Source organism: Vombatus ursinus, unplaced genomic scaffold (genome assembly GCF_900497805.2).
Source record: "Vombatus ursinus unplaced genomic scaffold, bare-nosed wombat genome assembly UNPS02014787.1, whole genome shotgun sequence".
NCBI lineage: Eukaryota > Metazoa > Chordata > Mammalia > Diprotodontia > Vombatidae > Vombatus > Vombatus ursinus.
The window spans coordinates 4,323,623-4,335,988 of record NW_020954565.1 but is presented as its reverse complement, the minus strand read 5'-3'; the positions used below and the strand labels follow the sequence as shown (position 1 = coordinate 4,335,988).

Genomic DNA, 12,366 nt, shown 5'->3' with positions numbered 1-12,366 from the left:
AGCAGAGCTAATGATAGCTAAAATCAACAGGAATGAACAAAAAGAAAACACAGTTCATGAGTTCAGTAACTTATTTATCATGCCAATGGAGAGCACTAAACCTAGAATAGGAAAGGGGTCCCTAGGTGAGATCCATAACCACTTAGTAGAATATTGTCTAACAATCTAAACAAGAAAACCAAGAGGATAAAAAATTCCAGTTGTCCAGACTACAACATATAGTTAGTTATACAACACAATGAATTGGTCCATCCGTGCATATATATATTACATAGATATTGCAGATGAGCAATAAATTAGATAAGAGAAAAAGTGGGCAGGACTGCATTTAGTAAATTGTATACTTTTTTAAATGACATCAAGATTCTCTCTAATACAAATTTCCATCTTTTTATCATCAACATTCTTCAAGGATTGTTATTCATGTCTACCTATAATGGAACATTACAACCTTCAAAGCCTCAAAATTTAAGGTCACCTAAAAGGCAATGGAGAGAAATATTGCGGGAATAAGTATGTTACAACATATTATCAATAATACTTTACTTCTCAGTGGCATGAAACATACTTCCCTTCTCACTCACCTATTCAAATTCTATCCAATTAAGATCAAAATTTACCTCATTTCTAAATGAAGTAATAATGATCCCATTAGTTGTTAAGGCTCTGTCCCTTATCAAATTGCTTTGTATTTACTATGTATGTATATGTTGAATCATCAAATAAAATGAAAGTTCTTCAAAGACAGTTTAAGTTTTCCCCCGGTGCCAAGCAGAGGGTCTTGCACACTACAGGCACTTAATGTTTGCTGAACTGGATTAAGATCCTGATCTCCTCTATGAATCTTTCTCTAATTATTCCAGCTGTCAACAATCTCCCTTTCCTCCAACTCCTGCTTATAAATCTACTGGACACAATTAGCACCCAGTTATATAGTTTTGTATTGTTCCCCATTTCATGTATTAGAAACAAAGAAGAGGCTTGGATAGATATGCCAATTGATAATGTATGTATCATTCATGATGGCCTGAATAAATTTGCCCCTTCATAAGAGAAGCATATGATAAAGATGCCTTCTTTCCCAAATAAGACAACATATGCTAAGTTAGTACATACTTCTATTTAATAAGCTGGCAAGCATCCAGAATAGGGTGACAAGGTTGGTGAATGACCTTTCATTCATATCATTTAACGACTATTTAGCAACAGTTAGAGATGTTTAGCCTAGAGAAGAAGAGGGTATGAGAGCTGTCTTTAATTATCTGAAGGATTATCATGTACAAGGGGGATTAGACTTGCTCAGTTTGACCCTTTTGGGCACAACTAGGCATAACATGTTGCCAAAAAATCAGATTCAGGATTAAGAGGAAAAAAAAAACCTCCTAATAATTAGGCAAATGGCGTGGGCTGCCTCAGGTGGTAGTAGTGGACTCACTTTCACTGGAGATCTTTAAGCAAAAGCTAGATGACCACTTGTGGGCATGCTGGTATTTCTTTTTCAGATATGGAATAGGACATATGATCCCAGAGATCCCTTCCAACTCTGAAATTCTTTGATCCACTGAAGTTTAGAAATCACAGTACTAGGAGCAGAGTGCTCTAAAAATATTTGCTGAAGTCACTGTTTCAGAGACTAGGGGAAGATAGTTGCAATGATACCCTGCTAGTGGAGCTATGAATGGGTCCAACTACTGTGGAAATAAACATTGACGTGTGGGAGAAAAAAGTTACTAAACTCTTCATACTCATTGACCCAAGGAGATCAGTGACAAGAAGATAGGGTTTGGGTGACTAGATAGACAGAGATATAATAAATATTCATATAAACACTCTCCATGGAAGCAAAAAAGTAGAAACAAAAGGTTGCCCATAAATTGAGGAATGCTCAAACAAACTGTGGTGTATGAACGTGATAGAATATTATTATACCATAAGAAATGACAAAGATGAGGAATTCAGTGAAACACAGGACCACTGGAGCACAGAAGGCTGGAATGTCATCAAGCCCAACACCCTCATTTTAGAGTTGAGGAAAAGCTGAGAGATAAATGACTTGTCCAAGGCCAAACAACTAATAAGTACGTGAGGCAAGAATTAAACTCAAGTCTTCCCGACTCCAATCTGAGCATTCTGTTCCCTATATCACCTAGCTGCTCCATTGCAGAAAGACTTGTATGAAATGATTCAGAGAAGAAAGTAGAAGCAACAACACTAAAAAGGAGTTGAACTCATATGAGCTATAAGAACAATCACAGTCCAAGAGGATTGATAATTAAATACTTTCCTCTTCTCAGATTAGTATAGATTATAAGTATAGAATGCAATATATATACATATATATACACACACATATATACACATATATATACATATATATACACACACACATATATACATATACTGTCATTGTTATTGTCATACACAGACATTTTGACAGCTGATTTTGCTTAAATGCTTTCTATTACAAAAAAGGGTTCAAAGTGGGAGTGGGAATCTGTTGTATCCTGTGAAACCTGGACAGTATACCAGCACCATGCCAGGAAATTAAATTGCTTCCATTTGAATTGTGTTAGGAAGATTCTGAAGGTCACCTGGTAGGATAAGAGGCCAGACACTGAGGTCTTTTCTCAAACTAAATGCCAAGCACTCAAACTCTGCTCCAGAGAGCACAACTCTGATGGGCTGGCCACATTATCCAAATGCAAAAGGTACTCTTGTCAAAAAGACTGTTTTATGGAGAACTCACATAGGGCAAGCGTTCACATGGTGGTCAGAAGAAGCGATACAAGGACACTCTCAAGGTCTCTTTTAAGAACTTTGTAATTGATTGTGTAACAAGGGAAACCCGGGCACAGGACTGCTCAGCATGACATGCCCACATCAGAGAAGGTATTGTGCTCTATAAGCAAAGCAGAATTGAAGTAGCTCAAAAGAAATGCAAGATACACAAATCTAGAGAATCCACCCCAAGTGTTCACATGGACTATTTGTGCCCAATCTGGTAGAACCTTCCGACCTTATATTGGTCTTATCAGCCACAGTTGGACACACTGTAACTTGACTCTAACATAGTGATATCATTTTGGTCCTCTTCAAGAATGAAGGACAACAACCAACCAGTTTTGACATATCATTTAATATCTTAGGACCTCAGTTTCCTCACTTGCAATATGAGAAAGTTAGACTAGATGACCTATAATCTCCTTTCCAGTTTTAAAATGCTTTGTTGCTAATTATAAAAAGTTTCGAATTTTCAAGTTCATCATTATAGTCAAAATCATTTAATTATCCATTTTGCATGTGGCTTTATGCTAATGTAGAATAAGCAATAGTCTCTGCCATATTAAAAAAGAGATAAGATTGATGTCAATATCTAAGAAAGTGAAAAAATAAAACAAACAGAAAAACAGGAAAACTATATTCCAGTAAGGAAGTGATGATTCAATGAATCATAAATAATGGCAGTTAGAGGCTACATGCTGAAATAGGGTGGGGTGTCAAGGGAAATTGCTCCTTCTTTTCCAAATAGTTTTAGATTTGATGAACAAAGTGAACTTTTACCAGCTGAAGCAAGAGAGTCAAGAAGTACAGAAGGAAAATTATATTGAGCCTAGAGGGCCAAGTGACTGGTCCAAGGTCACATGACTAGTTATGCCTGGAACCAAAATCCAGGTTTTCTCCCTGTTATTTGTCACCTAATGACTGGTTTGCCCACAAGGGCACCAATAGTTCACTTACATGTAAATATGCTGGCAATATTATTCAGCTCATTGGTTGACCTCAGTGCTGCTTTTCACACTATTTTTAGACACGCAAACAGAAGGAAAGAATGAAAAGTGCCAAGTGAAATGACACAAGAAAATTGCACTGTAGCCAGATCAGACAAAGAAAAATGACAGAAAAAAGGTGGGCAGAGATGGCTCTGTGATTTCTTCCTCACTCTCACCTGAGCAAATTATATAAAAGGAACCAAGTTAGAATGCATTAGCTGTCAAATCAACAAAACTCCATTAGACAGAAAGCCTTCCCACAATGTGGCCTCTCTATAACCACAGACTTGACATGGTCCATGACCAGGGAACAAGAAGCAGAGATGAGTAGGAACAAAATTTATAAGACATAATGGAGAAGATATACTTACTCTTCCAGGAAGTGTTGTTGGGGTCCTATAATAGAACCTGGCCGGCAGATTCTTATCCACGCGATGATTTCAGCATGTGTGAACCTGTAGTGCTTCATTACATAACAGGCTATCAATGTTCCTGTTCTTCCAAGACCAGCTATAAAAAAAAAGAGAGAAAGAGGACATGAGATACAGCGTGTGCACAGGCAAATACAACACAGTAAAACTGAGTACAGTTAATAGCGTCAACAATTTTTAGATTTTGGTAAGCTGACATCATTAGTCTCATATTTAATGTGTGATTTTTAAATCAGATACTTGCATTATAATTATACATCCTTTGATGTTTTGAAGTTAAAGAAATTTTAATGATAATATCCAAAAAAGACACAATTATAACATAGTATAAAACTGGATTTGAAAAGCATTTTTTTCCTTAGGCAATTGGGGTTAAGTGACTTGCCCAGGGTCACACTCACTTGCTAGTAAGTGTCAAGTGTTTGATCTGAGGCTAGATTCAAACTCAAGTCCTCCTGACTTCAGGGCTGGTGTTCTATCTGCTGTGCCACCTAGCTGCCCCCTGAAAAGCATTTTTAAAAGACCATCTAGTCTTTTTTTTCTTGAAATTTTCAAAGAAGGACTGTCCACTAGGAAAACTATTAAAATATGGATCCCAGAATTAGTCCTCATAAGAAATTATTTTTTTAACATTACCTAGGTTGAGATGAATCTATTGATAACCACTCTACATGACCAACTAGCCAGTCCTACACGCAAGTAAGTTATATCACCAAGATTTTATTTTATAAACTTACTGATCACTAATCTCAGAAGGGTCAAAATCAAAAGCCCTTCTCTAATCAAAGCAGATTACCTCTATCATCACTGTTTCTTAACACTACTAGACAGATTACTCTGGCTGACCCCCAAGCCTAGACACTCTTCCTCCACTCTGCCTACTTGTCTCCCTGGCTTCCTTTAAGTCCCAATTAAAATATCACCTTTTACTGGAAGCCTTCCCCAACCCCTCTTAGTTTCCAATGCCTTCTCTCTGTTAATTATTTCCTATTTATCCTGTATATGGTTTACTATGTATATATTTGTATGCTGTCTCCCTCATTAGATTGGAAGCTCGGGACAGGGACTGTCTTTTGCCTCTTTTTGTATTCCCAGAGCTTAGCACAGTACGTGGCGTACATATAGTAGGCATTTAGTAAATGTTTACTGATTAATTATTGACTGATTGTTACTCTGCCATATATGATGAAATTAGTCTGAAAAATGTGTTTTAATAAAGTTCTGATTATTATCCCAATTTCTTCAAAGTGTCTGAAAATTGATGATTATTTTCCCAAGCATTGATCAATGTTCTCATCAATGTGGAAATTAAAAATTTATAGAACTATAATTTTAGACTTAATAAAGTTCTACATAATATAATGATTCTCATCATTTTCCCCTACTACTTCCCCCATGAGTGATCAAATTCTTCAATCCAAAATCTCAAAAATGGTAGTTCCTAGATCATTGTAGGAAGAGGAAACTGAAGGCTAGAGAAGGTAAGCAATTTGCTGAGTGTCTTAACTAGCTAGTGTCAGATCCAATATATACTCTTTCCACAATATCTCACTGTACCTACAAACTTGAAAACATCTAGCTTATTTAAACTATCTTCTTTCTTTTTTCTAAATCTTCACAGAATCCCAAAGCTGGAAGGAACTTCAAAGGTCATCTAGTTCAGCCTCCTATTTCAGTCTTTTTTCCCTATTATCCAAATCTTCACATTGTTATTTGCCATACTGGGCACCACTAGGAGGTGTGGAAGGAGTTTTGGGCAAACACATAAAACTGTGAGCAAAAGCATTTAGTAGCGGGGTAAATAAGATGTATACTAGAAAGGATCGGGCTCAGACTATGGAAGGCATTAAAAGCCAGACAGCAGAATTTGTACATTATGCAAAGAGAAAATGGAAGTAATTTCTTCTGGTTCTTGAGGAGAGAAATGAAATGATCAAAATAGGTTTTAAGGAAACTTAGACTGGCAGCAGCATGGAGGTTAAATCAGGAGAGTCAAAATTTAGAGCAAATAGGCTCTTGCAATAATAGAGGGATGAAAGTCCTAGACAGAAGTAGTGGTAGCATGGGTAAAAGAGAGGAAGTAGTGAACAGCTGTGGTGACAGATCGGGCACTGGGAATTCGGAGTCTTCTAGTCTGAGTAAATGGAAAGGTAATAGCATAATTGAGAGAAATGGGTACAGTTAAGAAGGAGAATCAATTTGAGCAATGGAGTAGTTTTAATGAGCTGCTTAAATCTTTTTCGTTTCATCTGTTATTAACTTGTTATGAATAAAACATTAAGGGGAAGTGTTTTCCTTCGCCCATCCCTTGTTTTTGATTTCGTTAAATCTTGTTATGACTATGTTCAGGTATCTAGACTTTCATTTCCCCTGCTCCATAAAAGTTGTATGTAACACAAGGTGTTTAAGATTTGTCTCTTATTTTTCATTACAATGTATTACAATTACATTACTTCCTACTTATCCCTTGAAGTTAGGATGTTTTTAATAGCTTCCTTGTATCTTGTTCTTACCAGAAATATCTTCTGCCTTCACTTAAACTAACTTCAATTTTAAGTTACAACAATGTACTTGAAGAAGTTACTTCTTCAGAAGTTAGACGATATTCTAAAGAGTTGCCTCTTTCCTGACACCAAACCCTGTACCCCTAAATGTAAGAATGGAGATGATTGTTTTACTGTGTGGAGCTCTGGAGTCCTTTACAACTAATCCAAATACAAGAGCACAAATATACAAATATAATATACAATATTAATAATATACAATAATAATATACAAAACAAGGCTCAGTGAGTTTCAGTAGCCTCTCCTGGAGGTCATGTATTTTAAGCATCCAAAATATGCCTCTAAAATTTCTCTATCTGGATAGCAGATGGCTATCATGTCCTTCAGTCATTATCTTGCCCTTCTGCTTCCATTAGCTAAAAGTGAAAGAGTATAGAAGTTTCTCAAACATCTCTGAAACTAAAGTTGCATCACTTTTTTTTTTTAAATTAACTTCATAGAGTCTGCAATTTGGATCTATAAAAAGAATGTTCTTAGCACTGAATGGCTGGGAGTTCTTAACATGTAATTGAACAAAGGAAGAAAATTTCATCATTTCTTTTTCAAAATTTTGTTTTAATTGTTAAAATAGTCCAAACCAAAGGTTTCTTGCAGAGTTAGTGGTATAAAAGAGATAATCAAGATACTCTCTATTGTTTATTTTGCTTTGCTGTTCCATTGATTTTACCAAACCCCTATAAGTAATCGGGATTCAATTTTCCAGGTGTTTTTATTTTCATCGTTTCCCAAGAATTCACAACCAATCCCTTTATCATCCAATAAGGACTGAATAGCAAGGCTAAAACTGCAGATATGAAATCATTATAGAATTTGGAATTTCACTTCCATAAATGAGTTACTAGCTTGCCTTTCGGCACCGAAGTTGCCTGTGGAGACAGCATTTTCATTCCTTTTCCAAAAGTTACTGAACTTCATTTACTGGATAAGCTTCCTTTTCTCTCCTCCCTCATATTCAATTAAGCTGCTCAGTTCCACTTCAATTCTCAGAAAATTAAGCTGACTCAATTAGGGCAGATGTCAAAATAATTAATAGGCCAATAATAGATACAAGTGTTCTATTAAAAGCAATGCAGCTGTAATTAAAATGGGAGTTACAAGCCATATCAAATAATATTATATGTACGTATGTGTGGAAATAACCATAACAGACAACTGGAAAAATCTTCAACTTGGAAAACTGTGATTTCCCTACCTAGATAGTTTAATGTCAATTAATTGATTTTACCAGAAATGATCTAATTAGGAATATAATTTTTTTAAATTATGCAACGTCAAAATTGATATTTCTAATTAACACTTTGTTTAGGTACACAAAGGACAGAGAGCTCCTGTAATAAATAATGCTTTAGTTAAGCAAGTTTCTTTATGGGATAACGCAAGAGGTGAAGTACCACACATATCATTCAAGATAGAGAATTTCAAAGAAAACTGGTCTCCTTAGAATCTGCAAACCCAAAATATATTTTATAGATAAAATGCCTTTTCTTAAAAAGGAAAAAGCCTGACTTTGTACACCAACGAGTATTTTATTGAGAAATGAAATTCATATTCATGATAGCAAAAACTCTGAATTTTAATTACTTTCCTTTTTTATTTTCTAATATTTTGAAGATAAAAAGGGAATATGCATTCTCAGCTCAATATAATGCAGGTAGCTAGTTAACTGTTTTTCCCACATAAATTCTGCTGAAATATCAAACTTGGATTTTTCTAAATCTAAGCAATCTTCAACTATACAAAAAGGTAACGAACTAGAATGGTAAGGCAAACTTATGATGTACATGAATCACATCTAGGAGAAGCCCACTCAACCCCACTCACTGTGACCTGATTAGAAGCAAAATTAGAGCCTGCTAGGGCAAACGACAAATTGATAATGAATCTTTTAAGCAAGATCCCTTATATTTTAAATTCTGCAAAAATAGAGACATTCAGCTAAAAAGTAAATGGGGGGGGGCTGGAGGTGGGCAGGACAGGGGAAAAGGGCCATGTTCAAAATACACAATGGTTGACATCAGATGGCCTCATCTAAACCCCTGGGCCACGTGCTGATCATTTTGATCTTTCCAGGGCTCTGGAAAACTGAAGCTTCTACAAAGCAGCTCACGTGTTCATCAAAGTGTCTCCACCTACACGATTATTAAACATAGAAACCAGAGCCTACAAAATGGTATTTAAATTTTTTATCAGAAAGAAAGCCCTGCTCATCTGAATAAGTCAGAAACAACAGCATCAGACATAGAAAAAAGCTATATAATCCCTAACACCTACTAGCCAATTTTCATAATACACTAAAGAAACTGCCTTCCCTCAATCTAAAATATGAAAACAGCACCACTAAGTGGCACTTTCAAAAACCTGCACATGCTAAATAATAAGGATGCTGTGGGTACAAAGGTGCCCAGAGTGTTTCTCTACCATTGAAATGAAAGCTGTTCTACTCATTGAAGCTATGAAGGATGGCTTCAAAGAACTTTAGTATCTCTTGACCTCACGCTATTCTAGGAAAGGCTAAAGCAGTCAGAAATAGAGTTTGCTATCCTTCAGAATCTGATGATGGTTTTGCTTGTTTCTGGTAACTTTTATGGTTTTTTGAGAGCCAATGTTTACCTTGTTCATAGGATGACTAGCCCATCACCAAAAATGTTTATCCCCACTGGGATCAGAACCTGAAATTTCCCCATATATTTTAAATAAACAAGTAAATCATTAGGAGCAGCTAGGTGGCATAGTGGATACAGTGCCAGACCTGTTCTCAGGAAGACTCATTTTCCTGAGTTCAAATCCAGCCTCAGACATTTATTAGCTGTACTGGGCAAGTCACTGAACCCTACCCTGTTTGGTTCAGTTTCCTCATCTCTAAAATGAGCTGGGAAAAAAAATGGCAAACTACTCCACTATCTTTGCCAAGAAAAACCCCAAATGGGGTCACAAAGAGGTGGACATGACTGAAACAGGAAAGTGGCAATAATTTGTAACAAGTAAGTAATTCTGATGGTAAAAAGGGGAAGTAGGAGTTCAGAAGCCTTACAAAGTAGAGGATGATCTTCAATTACCAGAGAACATGAAGACACTGAACTTCAAATAGACAAAGAGAGGGTGAAAATGGAGTCAGAGACTTTTGAAAGGAGGTGGTAAGAGCACAAAAACAAATCTTTCTATCTCACAATTTTACCTGCTTCAACGTACCACAGCTAAGTCCTGATTAGTGTAAATAATGAATTAGAATAAAATGGTTGCAGGTATTCAAATTGCCACTACTTAAAGTTATAATTACATCAAAATGGCAGCTGGTTGCAGCCCAATGGAAATATGTCGTGCAGATTCAAATACTGCTACACTTCAGAGGATTCATTATTCATACTAACTGGAACTTGGCTGAACATCACCAGTAATTTGCATATCACATTTCCTAATCACAGTGCACAAAGGCAGAAAACAGTCTGAGAGTAGCCACTGCATTTCCAGAAGCGGTCACAGAAAACCTCACCCATCAACTGAGATCAGTCAACGGCCCCTAGTATTCCACATACAGAGTAGTCTTTTCTCCAGAAAAAGGGAAATTAAAGAGGTTCTTATGTCTCAGTTTTACAAATTAGAAAAGATCAAGATTATATTATCATTATTATTATTATTATTATTATTATCATTATTATCATATTATTTCCCCCCATGCTGCCCTATGTCCTTGGGTTTCAGTTTGGGTTTTTTGGTTATTGTTTGACATTGTTTTCTCTCTCTCTCTCTCGGCCTTATCCAAATTCAGAAAGATATACTACAAAGGGCTTGTACCAACCTTTGCAATGTACAGCAACTGCTCCTTCAGTATTTTCGCATATATTTAGGAATCGTCGAACGATGTTATCACTCGGTGTGCTGCCATCTATGAAGAAGAGGTCATAGTGCTCAAAACCAGCATCTGTGAATCGTTTTGCCTCGTAGATCTTTTTATTCAGCCTAATAATTGTAGTCACATTATTCTTTTTAAAATAAGGGAAGTAGGCTTCAGGGGCATGAAGGGGATAACCTAAAACAAGAAGTGGAAAAAAAGACATAAGGAACTCCTATGCAAATCATCTTGCAGAATGATAAAAACACTAACATCATAAATCACTAATATCATAAATGACAAATTACATAAATCACTAACATCATAAATGATAAATTATATAAATCTCAAAAAGCAACGTGAAATAGAGGATGGAAAACCAGCCCTGGAGTCTAAGACCTGGGTTCAAGTCTTGCTTCCAATCCATACTGGTTACACGAACCTGAGTAATTCACAAACAATTCTCTAAGCCTCTAACAGGTGGAAAGCAGGTACCATTCTACATGGGTGGAGAGTTTCTTTTACCAGAAGTTTCCTACGCCAATGAAATTACAAATCTGACTGATTTTCTTAAGTATATAAATCTCAAATAGCATGGGAGGCAAACACACGTTTTACGCTTAGAATGAGTAGTGAATACAGATAGTATATTTAAAGATTAGGTCCAAATGTCAACCTAAATATGCTTCTACTAAAAGAGCTTAAAGAAGTTTTTTGTTCTTTTTAAGGTGTATTTTGTTATTCACAAAAACAAAAATTTAAAAGTATCCAAATAAAGTTTGAAGTTTTAATCTGAGATTTAGAAATCCTAAGAATCACTGGGTCCTAAAACAAATGCATTCAAGGGCCAACACAATATTTAAAAAAAAAACCCTACATTCTCATGAACTTTGTGAGCTATTTCAACCATTTTAAGTGGTTTTCTGTACCAGAAAAATGATTTTCAAATATAGCAGATTTTTTTACTTAAAGTTAGTAGATACGAATACTTTACCTTTTATTACAACTCTAACTATCCAGTTATTCTACATGTACTTGGTAGGTACAATGTCTGCAAACTTCTCAAAAACTATAAAGAAAATATAATATAGTCCCTTCTAGGCAACCAACACTAAATATACTTTAATAGCTTAGCACCAGTGGATTTAAATGTTAAATCAAAATATTTGGTGATCAATAAACAAAGCATATGGTCTTCTCTTTCTGCCTCCTCATACTAGGTACCATATCTCCTACCTGTTTTCCAATATAGTCTTAATTTATCAGCTTTTGTCTATGTTAAGGCTAACTTGAAATTTTGCCCAATTTGTGCTCACTTCAGGCCCATAACTGAGACGATTTACCATCTTAAATCACTCCCTTTCTATTTTCACTAGAGTTGGGCAAACTGTTGGCCAACTTTTAATTATTTGCACTGAAAGGATAGGGGTGATGGTACCAATACAACAAAGTGTCTTTATGTTCGGCTTTGGAATGCATTATATCTTTGTTCTGGCTTTCTCACAGAGGCAGCATATGCATCTTCCGAATTACACTTTGTCTATGCCAATATTAATTAACTTTCATTCCTTGAGTATGCACGTAGTTGGCAACAGAGTAGACAGTCAGGGAGCAAGCCAAAGAAGACAGATCAGAATTTAAAATTGGATAGAGATGGTCTACAAAGCAGACAATCTAGAGACGGTTTACATCCGTCAATGCCAGGTGCAGTAATTTATGCACACATTTAGAAAAAATATACACTGCTATTTAGGAAACACCAGATTTATTT

General features: G+C 35.9%; 1 protein-coding gene across 5 annotated transcripts in view; it reads right to left on the bottom strand.

Annotated features, from left to right (window-relative positions):
• The window catches only part of CDC14A (cell division cycle 14A), a 291,416-nt gene that overhangs the window by 119,836 nt on the left and 159,214 nt on the right, over nt 1–12,366 (bottom strand). For all 5 annotated transcript variants that reach the window (XM_027868272.1, XM_027868267.1, XM_027868271.1 and 2 more), the window contains exons 9-10: nt 10,563–10,793; nt 4,142–4,280 (exon numbers count right to left, since the gene is read on the bottom strand). In XM_027868272.1, the coding sequence (XP_027724073.1) occupies nt 4,142–4,280; nt 10,563–10,793 (370 nt within the window). The remainder of the gene's footprint in view (nt 1–4,141; nt 4,281–10,562; nt 10,794–12,366) is intronic.